The 16739-nt window shown below is 37.3% G+C and overlaps 1 protein-coding gene across 1 annotated transcript; it reads right to left on the reverse strand.

Moving 5' to 3' along the window:
* Nucleotides 1–144: 144 nt before the first annotated feature.
* Nucleotides 145–5950, reverse strand: LOC142636622 (cysteine-rich receptor-like protein kinase 25). Its single transcript, XM_075810897.1, has 7 exons — nucleotides 5070–5950; nucleotides 4607–4741; nucleotides 4138–4259; nucleotides 1836–2046; nucleotides 1328–1565; nucleotides 781–934; nucleotides 145–656 (listed from the first exon to the last, which is right to left on the reverse strand). The coding sequence occupies exons 1-7, from the start codon at nucleotides 5902–5904 to the stop codon at nucleotides 405–407; spliced, it is 1947 nt and encodes a 648-aa protein (XP_075667012.1). The 5' UTR covers nucleotides 5905–5950; the 3' UTR covers nucleotides 145–404.
* Between the last annotated feature and the right edge of the window lie 10789 nt (nucleotides 5951–16739).

The following is a 16739-nucleotide window of genomic DNA, read 5'->3' on the forward strand; positions in this document are numbered from 1 at the left end:
AAAACACATTTAACAAACAGTCAAACGTCTCGACTATTAGTTATTATATATATATATATATATATATATATATATATATTTAAGTACAAGTATTGAGAGGCATATTTTAATTTTACAGCAATTAAAATTGATTACAGTAAAACTAGGTTTCCAATTTACTTTGTCTTATTGCTGGAATGATAATACGTGTACATGTTATCATCCGTGAAGTTTCAGTACATATATTAAGTAATAACATAGAACATAGTGTTTGAAATTCCATGACTTATTAATTAAAGAGATAATTGTGGAGGAGCCCTAACTGGTCACCCAAACCAGTTGACTAGTTGAGAATATGCTTCAGTAATTGATGCTTCATTACCAGACGACAGCCCCGACTTGCTTGAAGGTTCATCTGACTCCAATTACTCCGTTGGATTTGTCGGCTCTGTTTCACTTAGTATGAAAACAGCCGGTTGTTGAGGTGTTTTTAGAGTAACAGAGTAACTGTCAAGCATGAGAATTATATTTGCCATTGTGGGTCTGTCGGCTGGATTTTCTTGAACACAAAGTAAGGCAATATGGATACATTGGTTGACTTCATTTCTTGAGTAAGAATCTCTTAAAGTTGGATCTAACAACTCCAAGGCTGTTCCATTGCTCCAGTGTTCCCAAGCCTGCATCAATTTGTCAATGTTCATATAGTATCTCCATCTCTCCCTTTCAACTGGGGGTGATGTTGGCAATTACAGAATGAGCAAAAACAAATAAAAAAAAATGTGGTGCGTACTGCATACTCACATGGCTCAAGAGGTCCTTAGTAGTAGTCTCTGGTTGATAGAGAGAACTGATCTTATTACCACTTAAAATCTCTAGTACTAGGACACCAAAGCTATAGACATCAGATTTTATAGAAAATTGTCCATGCATTGCATATTCTGGAGACATATAACCACTGCAAACCAATGTCATCAATTCAACAATGTTAAAAATAAATAAATAAAACTTTAAAAGAAAAATAAAACTATAAAATCTTTAACTTATTATTAGTCAGATTCAAAGCTAACTGGGTTCTACAAATAAGTTACATATATCTAACTTGTGCCACAGAGGAGATTGGACTTAATGCATCTCTAAATTGTCTATGGGTTACTTGATATGGAAATTTTTAGGTTAGAAAGACCTATCTTTTTCTTTTTCTAGATTAATCTGTTAGGATGAAAAAAATTAATATATCCATCAACCAATAAGAACATATTTTTTCAAAAAAAAAAATTATATATATATATATAGAGAGAGAGAGAGAGAGAGAGAGAGAGAGAGAGAGAGACTCTAATCAAGTACTTACTATGTTCCAACGATCTTCTTGGTCTTTCCTTCAATTTGGTCAACCCCAAAAATCCTTGCCATGCCAAAATCTGATATTTTTGGATTCATATCCTCATCTAATAGTATGTTGTTAGCTTTAAGATCGCGATGAATAATTCGTAGTTGAGAATCTTCGTGAAGATAAAGGATCCCTCGAGCAATCCCTTCAATAATCTTGTAACGCCTTGACCAATCCAATATTTTTTTCTTGTCAGATTCTACACACCCATCCAAATTCGATATTCAAGTTAGACTAAATGAATCCAAGTGAATTGCAAATTCTACTAATTCGTTAATCTTAAAAGCACTAAATATAGAAAGACAATTTATTCTCTCTTCCTATCTTTCTTTTTTATTTTATTTGATGGGTTGTCTTTTATCTATTGCATCTTCATAGGCTCCAAAACACTAATAAATATTAGGTAATTTAATCCACGCATCTTATATGACAAATAAATAGCTGAGACATATGCATAGAATGTACAAACCAAATAGGAAATGATCAAGGCTTTTGTTGGGCACAAACTCGTAGATGAGCAACTTTTCTTTTCCTTCCAAACAAAATCCCAATAGCCTGACTAGATTTCTGTGTTGAAGCTTGGCTACTACTAAAATCTCATTCTTAAATTCTTCTACACCTTGTCCAGAACTTTTTGAGAGTCTCTTCACTGCTATTTCTTGCCTATTAAGTAATATACCCTGAGAATGTATTGCAATAACCATTAGAATGGTATACTTTGTGGAATTTATAAAATCTCAAGGTCAAAAGCTTTTGAATTTTAGAGTCAATACTGTATTGAATAATGTTTTAGTTTGGTTAAGAAAATGAAGTATTTCAATACTAATCAATATCGGTGTATTGTTTTGAGATTACCTCTAATTATATATATATGGCCATAATCTCTCTTCTTGTTCTTTTATAAGAATCTCATATATTATATATTATCTTTTTTTGTTCCTTGAAAGTATATATTATCTTAATCTTTATATAAAATGTTAGTTCATTAAAATTAATATTATAATAATAATAATAATAATAATAATAATTAACATCCTTTTAGATATTGTTAATTTGTCATATTTAGATATTGATAAATATACTACACACATAAATAAAGACATCATAATATATATCGTAAAAATAGTTACTCTATTTTAAATTCCAATTTCCAAGTTCCTTCTCTAAAAAATTCAAGTTGCATACTTTTGTATAATGTTCACATAAAAAACTTAGGTCCTTTGGGAGCAATGCTCCCTCCTCTCACATAAGGGGTGGGCCCTACACATGGGTCTCACCATGAGGCATGAGGGGAGGGAACATTGCTCAATGTAAGAATTACCCAATGTTCATGCTGGTTGTTAGGCACATTGCACCCAAAAAAAAAGTAATAACTAAACAGATATAGAAAAAAGGCGCAACAAAAAAAAAAACTCCAAAGAAAGAAACGTTTAACCGATATATACTCCATTTTCCTGGTATTGTTTCTCGCTAGGTCACAAAATACCCTTCTCATTCTCGAGAAAGTATCTCATGCGCCATGCACATGAGACATCTCTCTCACTGTGCCTGGCGCATACAAAAATTTTCCCTCATTCTCTTATCTCTGACACTCTGTCTCACACTCACAGCTCTCAGTCTCTCTCTCTCATCTCTCTAAGCATCCACTGTGGAGCCAAATATTTTACTTTTTAACACCACAAAAAGTCACTTTATCTATTTTAGCTTCTCACATCTAATAGCAGTGATTTTATTTTATTTTTTAACACAATAAAATAATATAAGCACTATAATAAAATAATATAAATACTACAATAAAATAATATTTCATTCAATCACCAAAACACAACTACAACTAAAAATAATGTGAAAACATGGTGAAAATTGGGAGAGACACATAGAGTAGTAAGTAGAGAGACAAAAGTAGTGTCAATACAAAATATATATATATATATATATATTTTTTTTTTACCTTTCAACTACAATAATGTTTTTTTTTTTTACCTTTCAGCTACAATGCACAACCAAAAGTAACTGTGCACTATAGCAAAAAAATATAACTTTAGCTCCGCTATGACAGGGTACATTTTGATATTTAGTGGTGCTAAAAATAGCTATATAGCTACTAGTGCTCTCACTCCCAGACCCCCAAGTCTCACCGTTGTAACAGAGAAAGTGGGAAAATTATGAAGAGCAAGAAAAAGAAGGTGAGAAAGGAGCTCTGAGAAACACGGTGAGAAGAGAGCAAAGAGACAAAAGAAAAACAAGTGCTATTGATATTTGATAATATGCTCTCACGTGGGCGGGTTGGTAAATGGGAAAAGTAGGCAGCAGGAACTGTTTTTTTAGGAAGGTTACTTGAACAATTACCCAAATTTTGAATTTTATTTTTTAAAGAAAAATCATAATAATAATTATCCTACTTTATTTAAGATTTAAAAAAAACTATGTTAAACTTATTATTTTCTATAGTAGTGAAAAATAATATATATATATATATATTTATTTATTAGTGATAATTTCGAAATGATATGCCGTAATATGCAAATATTTAAATATTTAATTCTGATAAATATTGAAATGGGATTTGAAATGTGATTAATGATTTTGATATAACTAATATGGGCTGTACTTAAATGGGTACGAAAAATTATGATCAATTCCAAATTATATATATATATACACGCGCACGCACACATATATAATTGACTCAATTTTTTGAGTAATTGAATTTTTGCATGTCCCCAGCGTCCAATAAATAAATTAAAAAAAAAAAAAGGCAACAAATATACCTTGTAAACCTCACCAAATCCACCTCCACCCAGCTTGTTATCCTCAGAGAACTTGTTTGTGGCAGCTTGGATTGTAGCCAAATCAAATTGCAAAGACTCTATAGTTGTAATGTCAGTGGCATCTACGCACACAAATCGGGTAAACATTGGTGAAATCTTTGGCCCATGGGGGAAGCATAGAAAATATATTATAATTTTGAGTATACTGTCGGTGCTTTATATTGTAATCTTTTTTTCTTTTTCTTTTTTCTTTCCTCTAATAAAAGTTTTCAGTTTATCAAAAAATAAGGAAATACACGAATACACATCTCTCACCATTTCATAGATTTTCATCTTCACTTCTACTTTCTAGAATAACAAGTGGAAGTAATTACAATTATTTCCAGCAAACATAAGGGATTAGGATACAAGAGCAGTTAGAAGATATCTGGAAATCAAACATTATAAATTCAATTAAATTACTCATTACCATTTTTATCCGGTACAGAATTGTACTTCTTTTTTGTTCTCCTTCTTAGGAAGTAGTAGCTCAAAGCAATTAGAACCAAGACAGAAATTGAAGCAACAATGGCGAGAATTATTGGCCATGAGATTCCGCTTTTCCCTGCATTAACATAAAGATTTTTATTTCAAACTAAACAGATCAGTGCTTCAAAATTAGTTGAATTAATTGTAATCCACAAAGAGTTTTAATACTTAGTATTAGCTAAAGAGTAAAGAGTAGGATTATATTCTAGAATATAATCCTACTCTTTAAATCCATGTGTTAGATCTTGTCCATGTTTTAAATCCCTCTTCTTCCAAATATTGAATAACAATAATAAGACTAATAAGAGAGTTGTGTGGTTCTTTGTTTAAAAACATGGTCTCTGGAGCTTAATCGACACTCACACGACACTGTAAAATCAAAAGTTGGTAAATAAGTTTTGCACCTGGTGGAGGAGGAAGAAGCAATGGTATAGGTGGTTGTCCTAGTGTTGGTACCGGTGCTGGTACCGGTGGAGCAACGGCTCGTATCTGATAAAACGGAGAAACCTCATACCTAATGGTACAACTAGGATACATAACTCTACCCCCTTGCTTTCCACTGCAACACGTAGACACGTTTGATATGGCTTCCTGAAGACACCTATTACAATCAAAGCTGGATAGGTCAGGAGTGCACTGTACAAGGCTGTACATCGTTTGCAATACCGTAAAATTGACTTCTTTCGTAGCGAACTTTTTAGCACCGGAGGAAGCATTTGCGGCCAGAGGCACCAAGTCACTCAGTGTTGTTTGCGCTAGCTTAAGGAAGCGATCTGGCTCTGTAATATCCAACACGTTCCACAGAAACTTTGTTGGCTGTTCTTCCACGACAGAGAAGATTGATCGATTTGAGTAGCGTAACATGCATTCATCATACCATAGCAGAGCCACTTTCTCTACGGGGCAGTACTGCTGAACAATCTCGTTTATAGCTGTTGACACGCAGTCTTGGCAGTCATCTGGGGTGAGGTCTCCACGGCAGAGGAAGAGGCCGTAAACTGAGGTCTCTGGGTTTTGGCCAACGGTGTTGTTGTAGAAGCCAATTTCACGCGTGGAATTGGAGGAAAGGGAAAAGAGCAGGTCTTTTAGGTTGGACTGGTAGGTGGAGTTGGGAATGAAGGTGGTTTCGTTTGAACAGAAATGAAAGCGGTAACTTGGGACAAGTGCTTCACTAGTAAGGCTCATGAAGCTGAGCCAAAAAAGAACCAGATTTACCATGGAGACGCTTAAAGAAACCATGCCTACTTTTTTGTGTCTCGTATTTTGATCTTACTTCGGGATTAGCTTTATAGGGGCTGTTATTGCTTCCCGGACGGGGCGATGCCCCCTCCCCCTCCCTCTCACTTAACGGTGAGTCCACTCCACCGTAGACAACACGTGTAAAGGGACTTGTTGACCTCAGCTAGTCAACTGTCATGGTGTGCTGCGTGGAAATAATTGAGATTCTTTTTTACGCTGTGCTAAAATTTGTGTTCATATGCCCCACTAGAGGAGGAAAGGATGCCCAAATGGTCCGTATGAAGTTGGGGTCCTTGTGGAAGGCATTCGAAAAGTCATGGGTTTGAAAAGTCTTGGAATTAGTCGTTGGGTGTTTTTAAATCCACACGTTTTTGTTATCTTGGTAATCATTTGACAACTTGTTATATTTATAATATTATTAGGATTAGTTTGTTTTGACCAAAAAACTGAACCAAAAAGAAAGCCTAAAAATTGGGCCTTCTTCTAAGCCCACTAGGCCCACTGCCTCCCTTAAACCCTCAGATACAACCACGTTTCTACAATCTTCTACACCCTTCCAGTTTAATGCTAAGGCCCCATCAACCTCCACAAACACTCCATTCTCCCTAACCTAGCCTCAACCCAACAATGTTGTGGGCAATTTGGATCAACAACCATGCGATGGAGCTCAGCAACTCCATGATCGACTACATCCGATGGGATACCCTCATGATCTATGGGTGGACGAACAAAGACTTGTTGAACTCTTGGAGCTTTATCTTCCCTCTAACTGAGCAAAGCAAGAGGGATGAGTGCCTACCTCTCACACACCCAGCATGGCACAACACCCCAAATCCATGGTGGAGGTTTACTCTAGACCGACCACCTTTACTTCCCTTGGGTCAAAGAACATCAAGCACCTCAGGGGATTGCTTGCAGTCCTACCTCTCAGAAATATTGCTGGATCTCCTAGAAAGGGAACTAGCTCTAGTGGAAATTTGTCAGAGAAAGTTTCTCACAGACGAGACAACGAGAATTCTAATTCAAGGGATTCTCCCACAGCTCAAGCTCATCTAGGCTCTAGCCTTCACAGAGAGCTTTACCTTGGGAATAGTCACAAGGTAGACACAACTACAACTGCTGGAACATGCCATAACTCTAGCACATAACCCAGTGATGTCCAAAGAGGACCTAAGGCAAGTGGGATGGAATTGGATGACAAATAGGAGGGCCTTGCCCAGGAATGTGAGTTCTTTTCTCCTTCCTTATCCCCAAAAATGAATATACTTGTCTGGAATTGTAGAGGGGCTATGAAGCCTTCTTTTCGTAGCACTATTCGTTATCTGACAAACTTTCATTCTCCTGGCATTGTGGTGGTCATGGAGACCCGCATAAGTGGCTCTAGCGCAAGTGAAATGCTTTGTTCCTTACCTTATGATAATATGCACATAACCGACCCCATTGGCTATGCTAGGAGATTTGGCTTTTATTGCACAAGGATATGGTGGACATGGATGTGCTCACTACCACGGAACAGGAGATACACGTTATAGTGAAGGTAATCACCTTTCCCTCTCCCTAGCTCCTTTCTTCTATTTATGGAAGTCCCAGATTTGAGGAATGCCAAATTTTATGGGAAAATTTATATTCTATATCTCTTTTTCATGAACTTCCCTGGACAATTGTGGGTGATTTTAATGATGTTATTATTGACTCTAAAAAGTGGGGGGGGGGGGTAATCCGATAAGCCTTCGTCGCATCATTGCCTATAGAAATTGCATGAACTTCTGTAATATGATAGATCTAGGGTTCTCTGGGGCCACTTTCACATGGACCAATCGTAGAGATATCAATGCCTTAACCTAGCAAAGAATAGATAGATGCTGGGCAAATTCGGCCTGGACATTGATCTTTCCTGATGCCAATGATAGGCTAAAAACGTATTGACCCCTTATGATGAATTAACCAATTAATTAGCCAAGTGAATTAATTAGATTCAATTACATGCAATGAGCGTGCTAGCACAAACAAATCACCTATTAACTACATATGCAGTGGAAATTAAATGACATGGTGATTTTTTTACAAATGGGGAAAATCTATACGGCAAAAACCCCACCGAGTGATTTTAAGGTCACCACTGGGTGATTTTAAGGCACCACTCTCGAGAATCTACTATTATCAAAACAAGCAGTTTCAAGTAAAGGAATCACAGTACCTTATACCAACCTACAGTTGAGCTCTTACCCCAATACCCAATTGGATTTGCTCTGTAGTGACAATCTCTCCTTGTATTGCACGGCTCCCAGTACGTGACTAACTAAAAGATGCGCGGATCCTAGTATGCAACTTGATCACCAACTTGAGAAGGATGTTGGCTACAAAGTTCTTCTGCTCATTAACCGATGAAGATCACAAAGTTGCTTGGTCACAAAACCCTACAGAGTACAAACACAACAGCTTCTTCAAGAACTAGAGCAAACTAGGTTTTTGGTCACGCTTGAGAAATTATGCTCTTGTGTAATTGTGCTCTTGCGCAATTGTGCTCTTACTCGTGTAACCTAATACGGCCCTTAAAATAATCCTTATATATATTTAGGTTTGTGAGAAAAGAAAGCCCAAACACTTACTCACGGGTTGGTGAAAAACAATCCTGAAAAACCGAGTTTCATAAACCTTGATAAATAGCCATCTATCGAGCTAGCTGTCGAGCCACGGGTTTCAGCAGCTTTTAAACCTCGATAGATACTAGCTGTCGAGTTTTAAAATCTAGCACTTTCTTACTTGATTCTTGGACAAACTTGCATGGCTTTAACACTTGAACTTGAAACCTTGTTTCTTGAAATATTAAACACGTTCTAGATCTATCTAAATACAAGTAAAGTGTGTTTTGTTAAAGGATTAGCCAATACATAAAATGTTGACATATGTTCCTAACATCCAATTACATATGTCCTAACAATCTCCCCATTTGGAAATCCATGACAAAACCACAACAAACAAATGAACATATGATAGGAGTCATAAATCACTCAACTCATACTCACTTGTTAAGTACAATAAAATCTATCCTAACACAAACTCTTGAAAAATTTCACAAGAAGAGAGTTCATAGCAAGGAAGACTTTAACAACCTGTATTTCTGAAACACTTAAACAAAACTCATCAAGGCATCTTAGTGTAAGACAGAAATAAAAGATTGCATACAATAAATAAGAAATATATGTATAAAGAGAGAAAAGAAACAACACATGTAAAGATAGGTGAAAGAACTGCAATAACAACCTCAAATGTATATATATCAACAAGTGCAAGGTTTGCTATCACAACATGATCACAAGATCTAAGGTACATGAACAAAGTATCTAAAATAGAAGAGAAAAGAAAAGATACATCAAAATCCTCACTACATCCCTCAAAATATGAACACTCAAGAACACTCCCCCTATCTCCTAAAACTAACTCTCCCCCTATGAGTATGACTATTCTCATATCGAAAACTATTCTCCCTTTTTGTCACGAGTGACAAAGGGTAAGTAAATCAAGTATACATCTCATCATCACTAGGCGAGCCAGCATCAACATCATCACTATCAGAGCCATCGTCACTCTCATCCTCGGGCGTTGGTGGAGATGGAGAGGAAGCAACAGTGAAACCACTAATAACAGTCTGTTGCCGTGCGATATGACCTACACTGGTGTTCACGTGACCCAACTCATCACTAAGTGTGTCAAGGCGAGCATCCATGCACACAAGATATGCCATGATGGCCTCAAGTGTCACTCCACCCGCTGAAGACGAAGGAGTGGAGGTGGATGGAGTGGTAGAAGTTGGAGGAGCAGCCGTCTCGGTTTGAGTCCACCTCTAGTGAAGCTGTGCAAAACTCCACTTAATGATAGCGGCATCAATGGCACACATGAAGGTGAAATGGGGAGACTTAGGATAGGAGACAGAAAAGTGGCGAAAGAGCCGCGTGATAGCTGAAGGGAAGATGAGCTTATCACTAGTCATCGTATCCTTATAGACATTTAAAAGGGAAAGTATGAAGTGAGAGGAAAAATCTATTGTAAGATCCTTAATGAGGAAAAGCAAGAGGCAAGCACGAGGCTCTGTGATAGTGTTATAGTGAGAGAGAGGATGGAGAACAAAAGTCATAACCATGTTAAGAAACCTCGGACCTTTAGCAAAGGCCGTGCAACGGGTGAACTGACAATCACCCCAAAAAGAAGGTGTTTTACAGAAACGAGACGGAAGTTCGTCTTTGGACACTGTCCTCAGACGCTCACAGCCAGGATAGTCAGAATGCACTACCCTAGGAACGTGTAGTACCTTCAATACAATACTCGAAGTAACTACAATGTGTATACCACGAACGCGAGTGACAAACTAGGGTATAAAAGTGTCAAATCCATACGTGTTGGAGTAGAACTCCTCAATGATCACGGAAGGCCACGTGACCAGAATGCCACAAAAAGACTCCCTACCCCTACTGTTAATAACAGTGGGTAGATCAGTGTCAGAAAAATCGGACAGAATGACTTGGCGTTTTGAATGAATGCCTCGTCATGAAAAGTTCTCAAAGAAGTTAGATTTGACCTTCTCATCATGGAATCGTACGTGAAGTGGAGTGGGGTCAGAAGGAGAAGAAGATGAAGGTGCCCTAGAACGAAGAGGGTTCTGAGACGGAACAGACTTACACTTAGGTGCCATGATGCACCTAACGTAAGAGGGAGAGAGAGAAACAGAAAAGCACCAAACAATTTTAATATCAAAAGATAAAAATAGTAAGGTACGTATGCATGAAAATGTATGAACATGTGACATATAAATAAAAATCCATCATGGGCTCAGCCCAATCCAAACCTATCAGCACACAAACATGCAACAAAGAAAACACACATCTAAAATGCATGAAACATTGTTATAATGCAAATGTGATGCAATGCATGAAGTTTAAAGATCATTTTGACAAAAATCCATCCTAAAATTTTCATAAACTCATCAATTTCGAAAAACCCCCAAAAAATTTTCAAGACTCAAGACTTAGGTCAAAAAAGAGTGAAATGCATGATTAATGAGTGAGAAAGAATCATACCAGATGAAGAACACTTGATATAGGCCGAAGATCAAGTGAGGAATGTGTGGCGTTTGAGTTTGAGGAGTTTTGGATTAAGAAAAGAGAGAAACTGTTCAGAGAGATCGAGAAAAATGAGTGCAGAAATAGTGATGGCTCCTTATATAAAATCTTCATAAAGCTCGATCGATCGAGCTTTAAAGAGGTGCTTATCAGCTATCAAACCAATTATCGAGGATCAAACAAGAGATTTTGTATCAAGGAGCTAGATGGATTGAGGTAACTATCAAGAAGCTATCAAGGAGACAGAAAGTTTCCCGATTAATCGAGATAGCTATCGAAAGCTATCGAGATTGTGATAAAGAAAAGCTAGAAGGTCTCAATAGATAGCCTCTCTGTCGAGAGCTACAGAAGAGCTATCGAGATTGCTTAAAAATAATTTTTTAAGGAAGAGAAAAACACAAATGAATGTAATCAAGTATGCTACTTAACCAAAGATCCAAATAGCATTTTAAGCTTTCAAAATCAACTCTCAATGAAGAAAATTGTCATGCATTTAGATCCTTAACACACACACACACACACACTAAACAAGTCTAACCAATTTTATATTTCAAAAACAAGTTAAGATAGTTTAGTGAGCATACATTAACACAAGTAAACCTTGTGATGGCCAAATCACATTGTACCTACACATGTATCAAAAGTAGCAAAGAGTATTGCGTTTCGTGTGTGAAAACATCGCAAGATTGCATAAGTGTCTCTATGTTATGATGATTTGAGATATGAGTAAATCAATTTAACTCACACACAATCATAACTGCTTGATGGAGACTATCACCTTCGAGGTACATCTTATAACTCCCGTATCTCCTAGAATACACGCTTGCAATTATATTTTAAAGCATTTTCATTTTTGCTTTTATTTTTCTTTGCATATTTTTTTTTATTAAGCATATCATGCATGGGCATACAAGAGAGAGAAAAGAAATACCTAATTATGTTAAGTTTTTTGACATTGCACTTTTGCTATACCGAAACATACAGATGTCATTTCATGATAGGTGGGTAATAGTGGTGAGATAGTTATTTATGCATTTATCTTAGGATTTTCTAGTCTTTCTCATCAAAAAGAGTGATACGAGTATTAAGTACAAGAGATAACTTAATCTTACTTATCACAAAACAAAGTGCCACAAAGCTCACTTGCTTAGTTGTGCATGGAGATGCTCATCTAAGCGACAAAAAATACAAAGTTTAGAAAACTTTTTTCCATTGGCCATTCAAGGTACACAAGTACCAATGTACACAAATACACACTGTTTTTGTGTTTTTTTTTTCAATTTTTTTTATGAATGAGAAAACAAAATAAAAACAAAACTGAAAAACAACCAAACAAAAACATGTCAAATAAAGCAATGCATAAATACTAGACCGTTTCAAATAAAACAAAACACACAAGTAATGCAACCAAAACAAAAAAGAGGGAGAGAGTGAAAAAGTGACTAAATCACTTGGAGCGATTTTCCTTCCACACTTTAAAAGAACCTTTCCTTTGAGCAAAGCCTTGAACCGGTGGTGAGGGAGAAGAATTGCAACCGTTCAAGTTCGAAAGGAATATGAAGGCTTGAAGGAGATCATCAAGAGGAGCAAGAGAGGATGGAAACTGACTCAGGTTTCCTACCGAGACTATATTGTTGCCCGTTGAGTGGCTTGCACTTGTAGAAATTTGGTCGAGTGTATCCAACTCTGCCACAGTGATGATAGAGATGCTACTTCTTCTTTTAGACTTTTGAGCATTACTCTTCTTAACCCTAGGATTTTTGGTTTCTTTCTTAGCAAGCTTAGGAAGTGCTCCTAAGATAGATTTATCCTTATCTATCTTCTCACTAGCTATCATATTTTTAACATTATTATTCTTATAATCAATATTGTTAGTAGGAGAAACAAAAATAGTCGTGCTAGAAGAAGCAATATTAGGAGAAGAAAAAGCATACCATAAACTGGAACAATTAGAGGGATATTTTTGCACATTGAGCATCTCATTCAGCTTTGCACTCGAGGTCCTCTCCAACTGAGCTCTCACTTGAAATAGTTTCGCCTCAAGCTTCTTGATCTTTTTAGCCAAGAAATTGTTCTCAAACCTCAGTACTCCAATAGTCTAATTTGCTTCATCATACTTTGTGGAGAGTTGTTCTCGTTCAAGCTCCACATCACTGAGCTTCTTGGTGGCCAACCTATACAACTTCTCATATTTTTTTGAAACCTTGTACAACTTTGCATAGGTTGTGTGGATGTCATCTTGCTCATCCATCTTCTTAAATTTTGACTCCACCAAATTTTCTTCTTCATCCACATCTTCTACAATCCTTTCAATAGGACTGATAGTGGCAGTGAAGGCATTCAGTATTCTGTCATCCTCATTTTCAGAATCATCCTCAGGTTTAGTGTCACTCAAGGTAGCAGCAAGTACCTTGCTTTTCCCAATAGACTTGAGATAAGTGGGACACTCTTATTTCATGTGACCGAATCCTTGACACCCGAAACACTTGGGCCCTAAGGGAATAATGTATTGACTGCCATCCCTAGCATCCTCCTTCCATTTGTCTTGGCTCTTAGACTGTGAAGAACTTGAATGCCTACAGTCCTTATCGAAGCCCTTTGGATTGGCATTCTTCATGAACTTCTTGAACTGCCGGGTGATGTAGGACTTCATTTTAGAATCTTCATTATCGGAAGACTCATGAGTGTCATTGCTCTTGGCCTTCAATGCCATGTTCTTGCCCTTGCTTAACTTCTCGAGCCTAGACAAACCCAACTCATAAGTTTGCAGATTTTCAACGAGCTCTATCAAAGGAATCTTGTCAATATCCTTTGATTCCTCAATAGCAGTGATCTTGGCATGAAATCTCTCAGGCAAAGATCTAAGCACCTTTCTCACAATCTTGGATTCGGGAATGGCTTCCCCAAGATTGCAAGATGAGTTCACTATGTCCTTAAGCCTAGCATAGAGCTCATCAAAATGACTCATCCTCCTCCATCTTGATTTCTTCAAAACTAGTGGTAAGCCTCTGAAGTTTCGAATCCTTGACAGCCTTGGTTCCTTCATCATAAGTTGTCTGGACAATGGTCTGCGACTCCTTTGTAGTTTTAGTGGAGGAGATCTTCTTGAACTCCTCATTTGTGACCGCACTAAATAAAGCATTCAATACCCTGCTGTTGAAGTTTGCCACCTTGATCTTGGCATCATCCCAGTCGGCCGGCGCTTCCTTCGGTTTGGTCCAGCCTATCTCCACAGCTTGCCACACCTTCTCATCTAAGGACTGCAAGAAAGCTCTCATACGTACCTTCTAGTATGCATAGTTAGTTCCATCAAATAAAGGAGGTACAATAAGTTATTGTCCTCTATCCATGACAAACAGGGGTTAGTGGATCTCACAGCAAAGATTAAAATCTAATCAGAGCGTGCCTACTCTGATATCACTTGATAGGCCAAAAACGTATTGACCCCTTATGATGAATTAACCAATTAATTAGCCAAATGTATTAATTAGGTTCAATTACATGAAATGAGCGTGATAACACAAACAAATCACTAATTAACTAAATATGCAATGGAAATTAAATGACACGGTGATTTGTTTACGAATGGAGAAAACTTACACAGTAAAAACCCCACCGGGTGATTTTAAAGTCACCACTCCTGAGAATCCACTATTATCAAAACAAGTGGTTACAAGTAAAAGAATCTCAGTACCTTATATCAACCTACAATTGAACCCTTACCCCAATACCTAATTGGACTTGTTCTGTAGTGACAATCTTTCCTTGTATTGCATGGCTCCCAGTATGTGACTAACCAAAAGATGCGCAGATCCTAGTACGTGACTTGATCACCAACTTGAGAAGGATGTTGGCTGCAAAGTTCTTCTACTCATCAACCGATTAAGATCACAAAGTTGCTTGGTCATAAAACCCTACGATGTACAAACACAACAGTTTCTTCAAGAACTAGAGTAAGCTAGGTTTTTGGTCACACTTGAGAAATTATGCTCTTGTACAATTGTACTCTTACTCATGTAATCTAATATGACCCTTAAAATAATTCTTATATATGTTTAGGGTTGTGAGAAAGAAAGCCCAAACACATACTCACGAATTGGATGAAAAACAGTTCTGAAAAACTGAGTTTCATAAACCTCAATAAATAGCTATCTATTGAGCTAGCTGTCGAGCCATGGGTTTCAGCAGCTTTTAAATCTCGATAGATACTAGCTGTCGAGTTTTAAAATCCAGCATTTTCTTACTTGATTCTTGGACAGACTTGCATGGCTTTAACACTTGAACTTGAAACCTTATTTTTTGAAGTATTAAACACATCCTAGATCTATCCAAATATAAGTAAAGTGCGTTTTGTCAAAAGATTAGCCAATACATAAAATGTTGACATATGTTCCTAACATCCAACCACATATGTCCTAACAACCAGTGTCACCCACTTCCCTAGGGTGAGCTCAGATCACTGTCCTCTTCTCCTGAGTTTACATGAGAATCCCTAAAAGAGGCTGGAAAGGCCTTCCCATTTTGAAAAAATGTGGCTTAATCACCCAGGATTTTAGCAATTTGTGGAAAAAGCTTGGGGTCTCAATCCTAGTTTTGGACTGGCCATTTCCACCTTCAACTGGGTTGTAGCGCTCTCGGATGAGGATTCCTGCAAGCTTTCAGTCATACCCTTGAATCTGGAAATTCTTAGGGCCTTTTCCTCATTGAAACCCTATAAAGCTCCAGGAATAGATGGTCTTCATGCTAGCTTTTTTCAGATTTTTTGGCACATTCTCGAACCATCAATCACTGAAGAAATCCTGACCATCTTCATATCTAAACATATTCCCTCATATCTGAATCAAACCTTGGTGGCTATCATCCCGAAAAGAAATGGTCCGAAATTTTTTGGTCATTTTAGACCAATTAGTCTATGTACTTCTATCTACAAAGCAGTTTCAAAGATCACCATCAATAGAATAAAGCCCCATATGCAACACCTGATCTCCCTGCTCCAAGTTGCATTCATTCCTGGAAGAAAAGGGCTGGACAATATGATTATAGCTCAACAAATTCTCCACTCTATGGAAAAGAAAAAAGGGAGGAGTGGCACGATGGCATTAAAGATTGATCTTGAAAAAGCTTTTGCTCGCCTTGAATGGAGTTCTATCAGGGAAGTTCTTGTTAACTTTAATTTTCCCTCAAACCACATTGCCATTATCATGGATTGTATCTCTTCAACCTCTGTCTCTGTACTCTTCAATGGTGGTAAGCTCCCTGCCTTCAGTCCTTCCCGTGGCATCCGCCAAGGAGACCCTTTATCGCCATACATTTTCATACTGTGCCTTGAATATCTTGGACTCCTTATCCAAGACAAAATTTCAAACTGCATTTGGAAGCCCATCAAAGCCTCTAGATCCGGCCTAGCCTTCTCTCATCTATTTTTTGCCGATGACCTGATGCTCTTCGGTCAAGCTAGTCTCAAGAACAGTGAGGCAATTGATGAAGTGCTAACTATTTTTTGTCGTCTATCTAGACAGAGGGTTAGCAAGGAAAAATCTAGAGTTCTTTTCTAAAAAAAAAAACCCTTGAAGAGACTAGAAGAGCAATATGTTGTTCTCTAAGCATTTTAGAAGCACAGAAATTTGATAAATATCTAGGGTTTCCGCTAAAATTCTCTGACTGTGGCTCTATAGATTTTAACTTCATCATTCACAAAGAGCAAAGAAAAACTTGCAA

Source organism: Castanea sativa, chromosome 5, assembly GCF_040712315.1.
Source record: "Castanea sativa cultivar Marrone di Chiusa Pesio chromosome 5, ASM4071231v1".
In the NCBI taxonomy this organism is placed as follows: domain Eukaryota; kingdom Viridiplantae; phylum Streptophyta; class Magnoliopsida; order Fagales; family Fagaceae; genus Castanea; species Castanea sativa.

What these genes read in the sequence shown, in the direction of transcription:
- LOC142636622 (XM_075810897.1), bottom strand. Translation starts at nt 5,904, where the DNA reads ATGGTTTCTTTAAGCGTCTCCATGGTAAATCTGGTTCTTTTTTGGCTC. An exon ending in GCTTCTTCCTCCTCCACCAG is followed by an intron (nt 4,742 to 5,069) that starts GTGCAAAACTTA and finishes ATGTTAATGCAG; the next exon opens with GGAAAAGCGGAATCTCATGG. An exon ending in CTAAGGACCTCTTGAGCCAT is followed by an intron (nt 657 to 780) that starts GTGAGTATGCAG and finishes AAATTGATGCAG; the next exon opens with GCTTGGGAACACTGGAGCAA.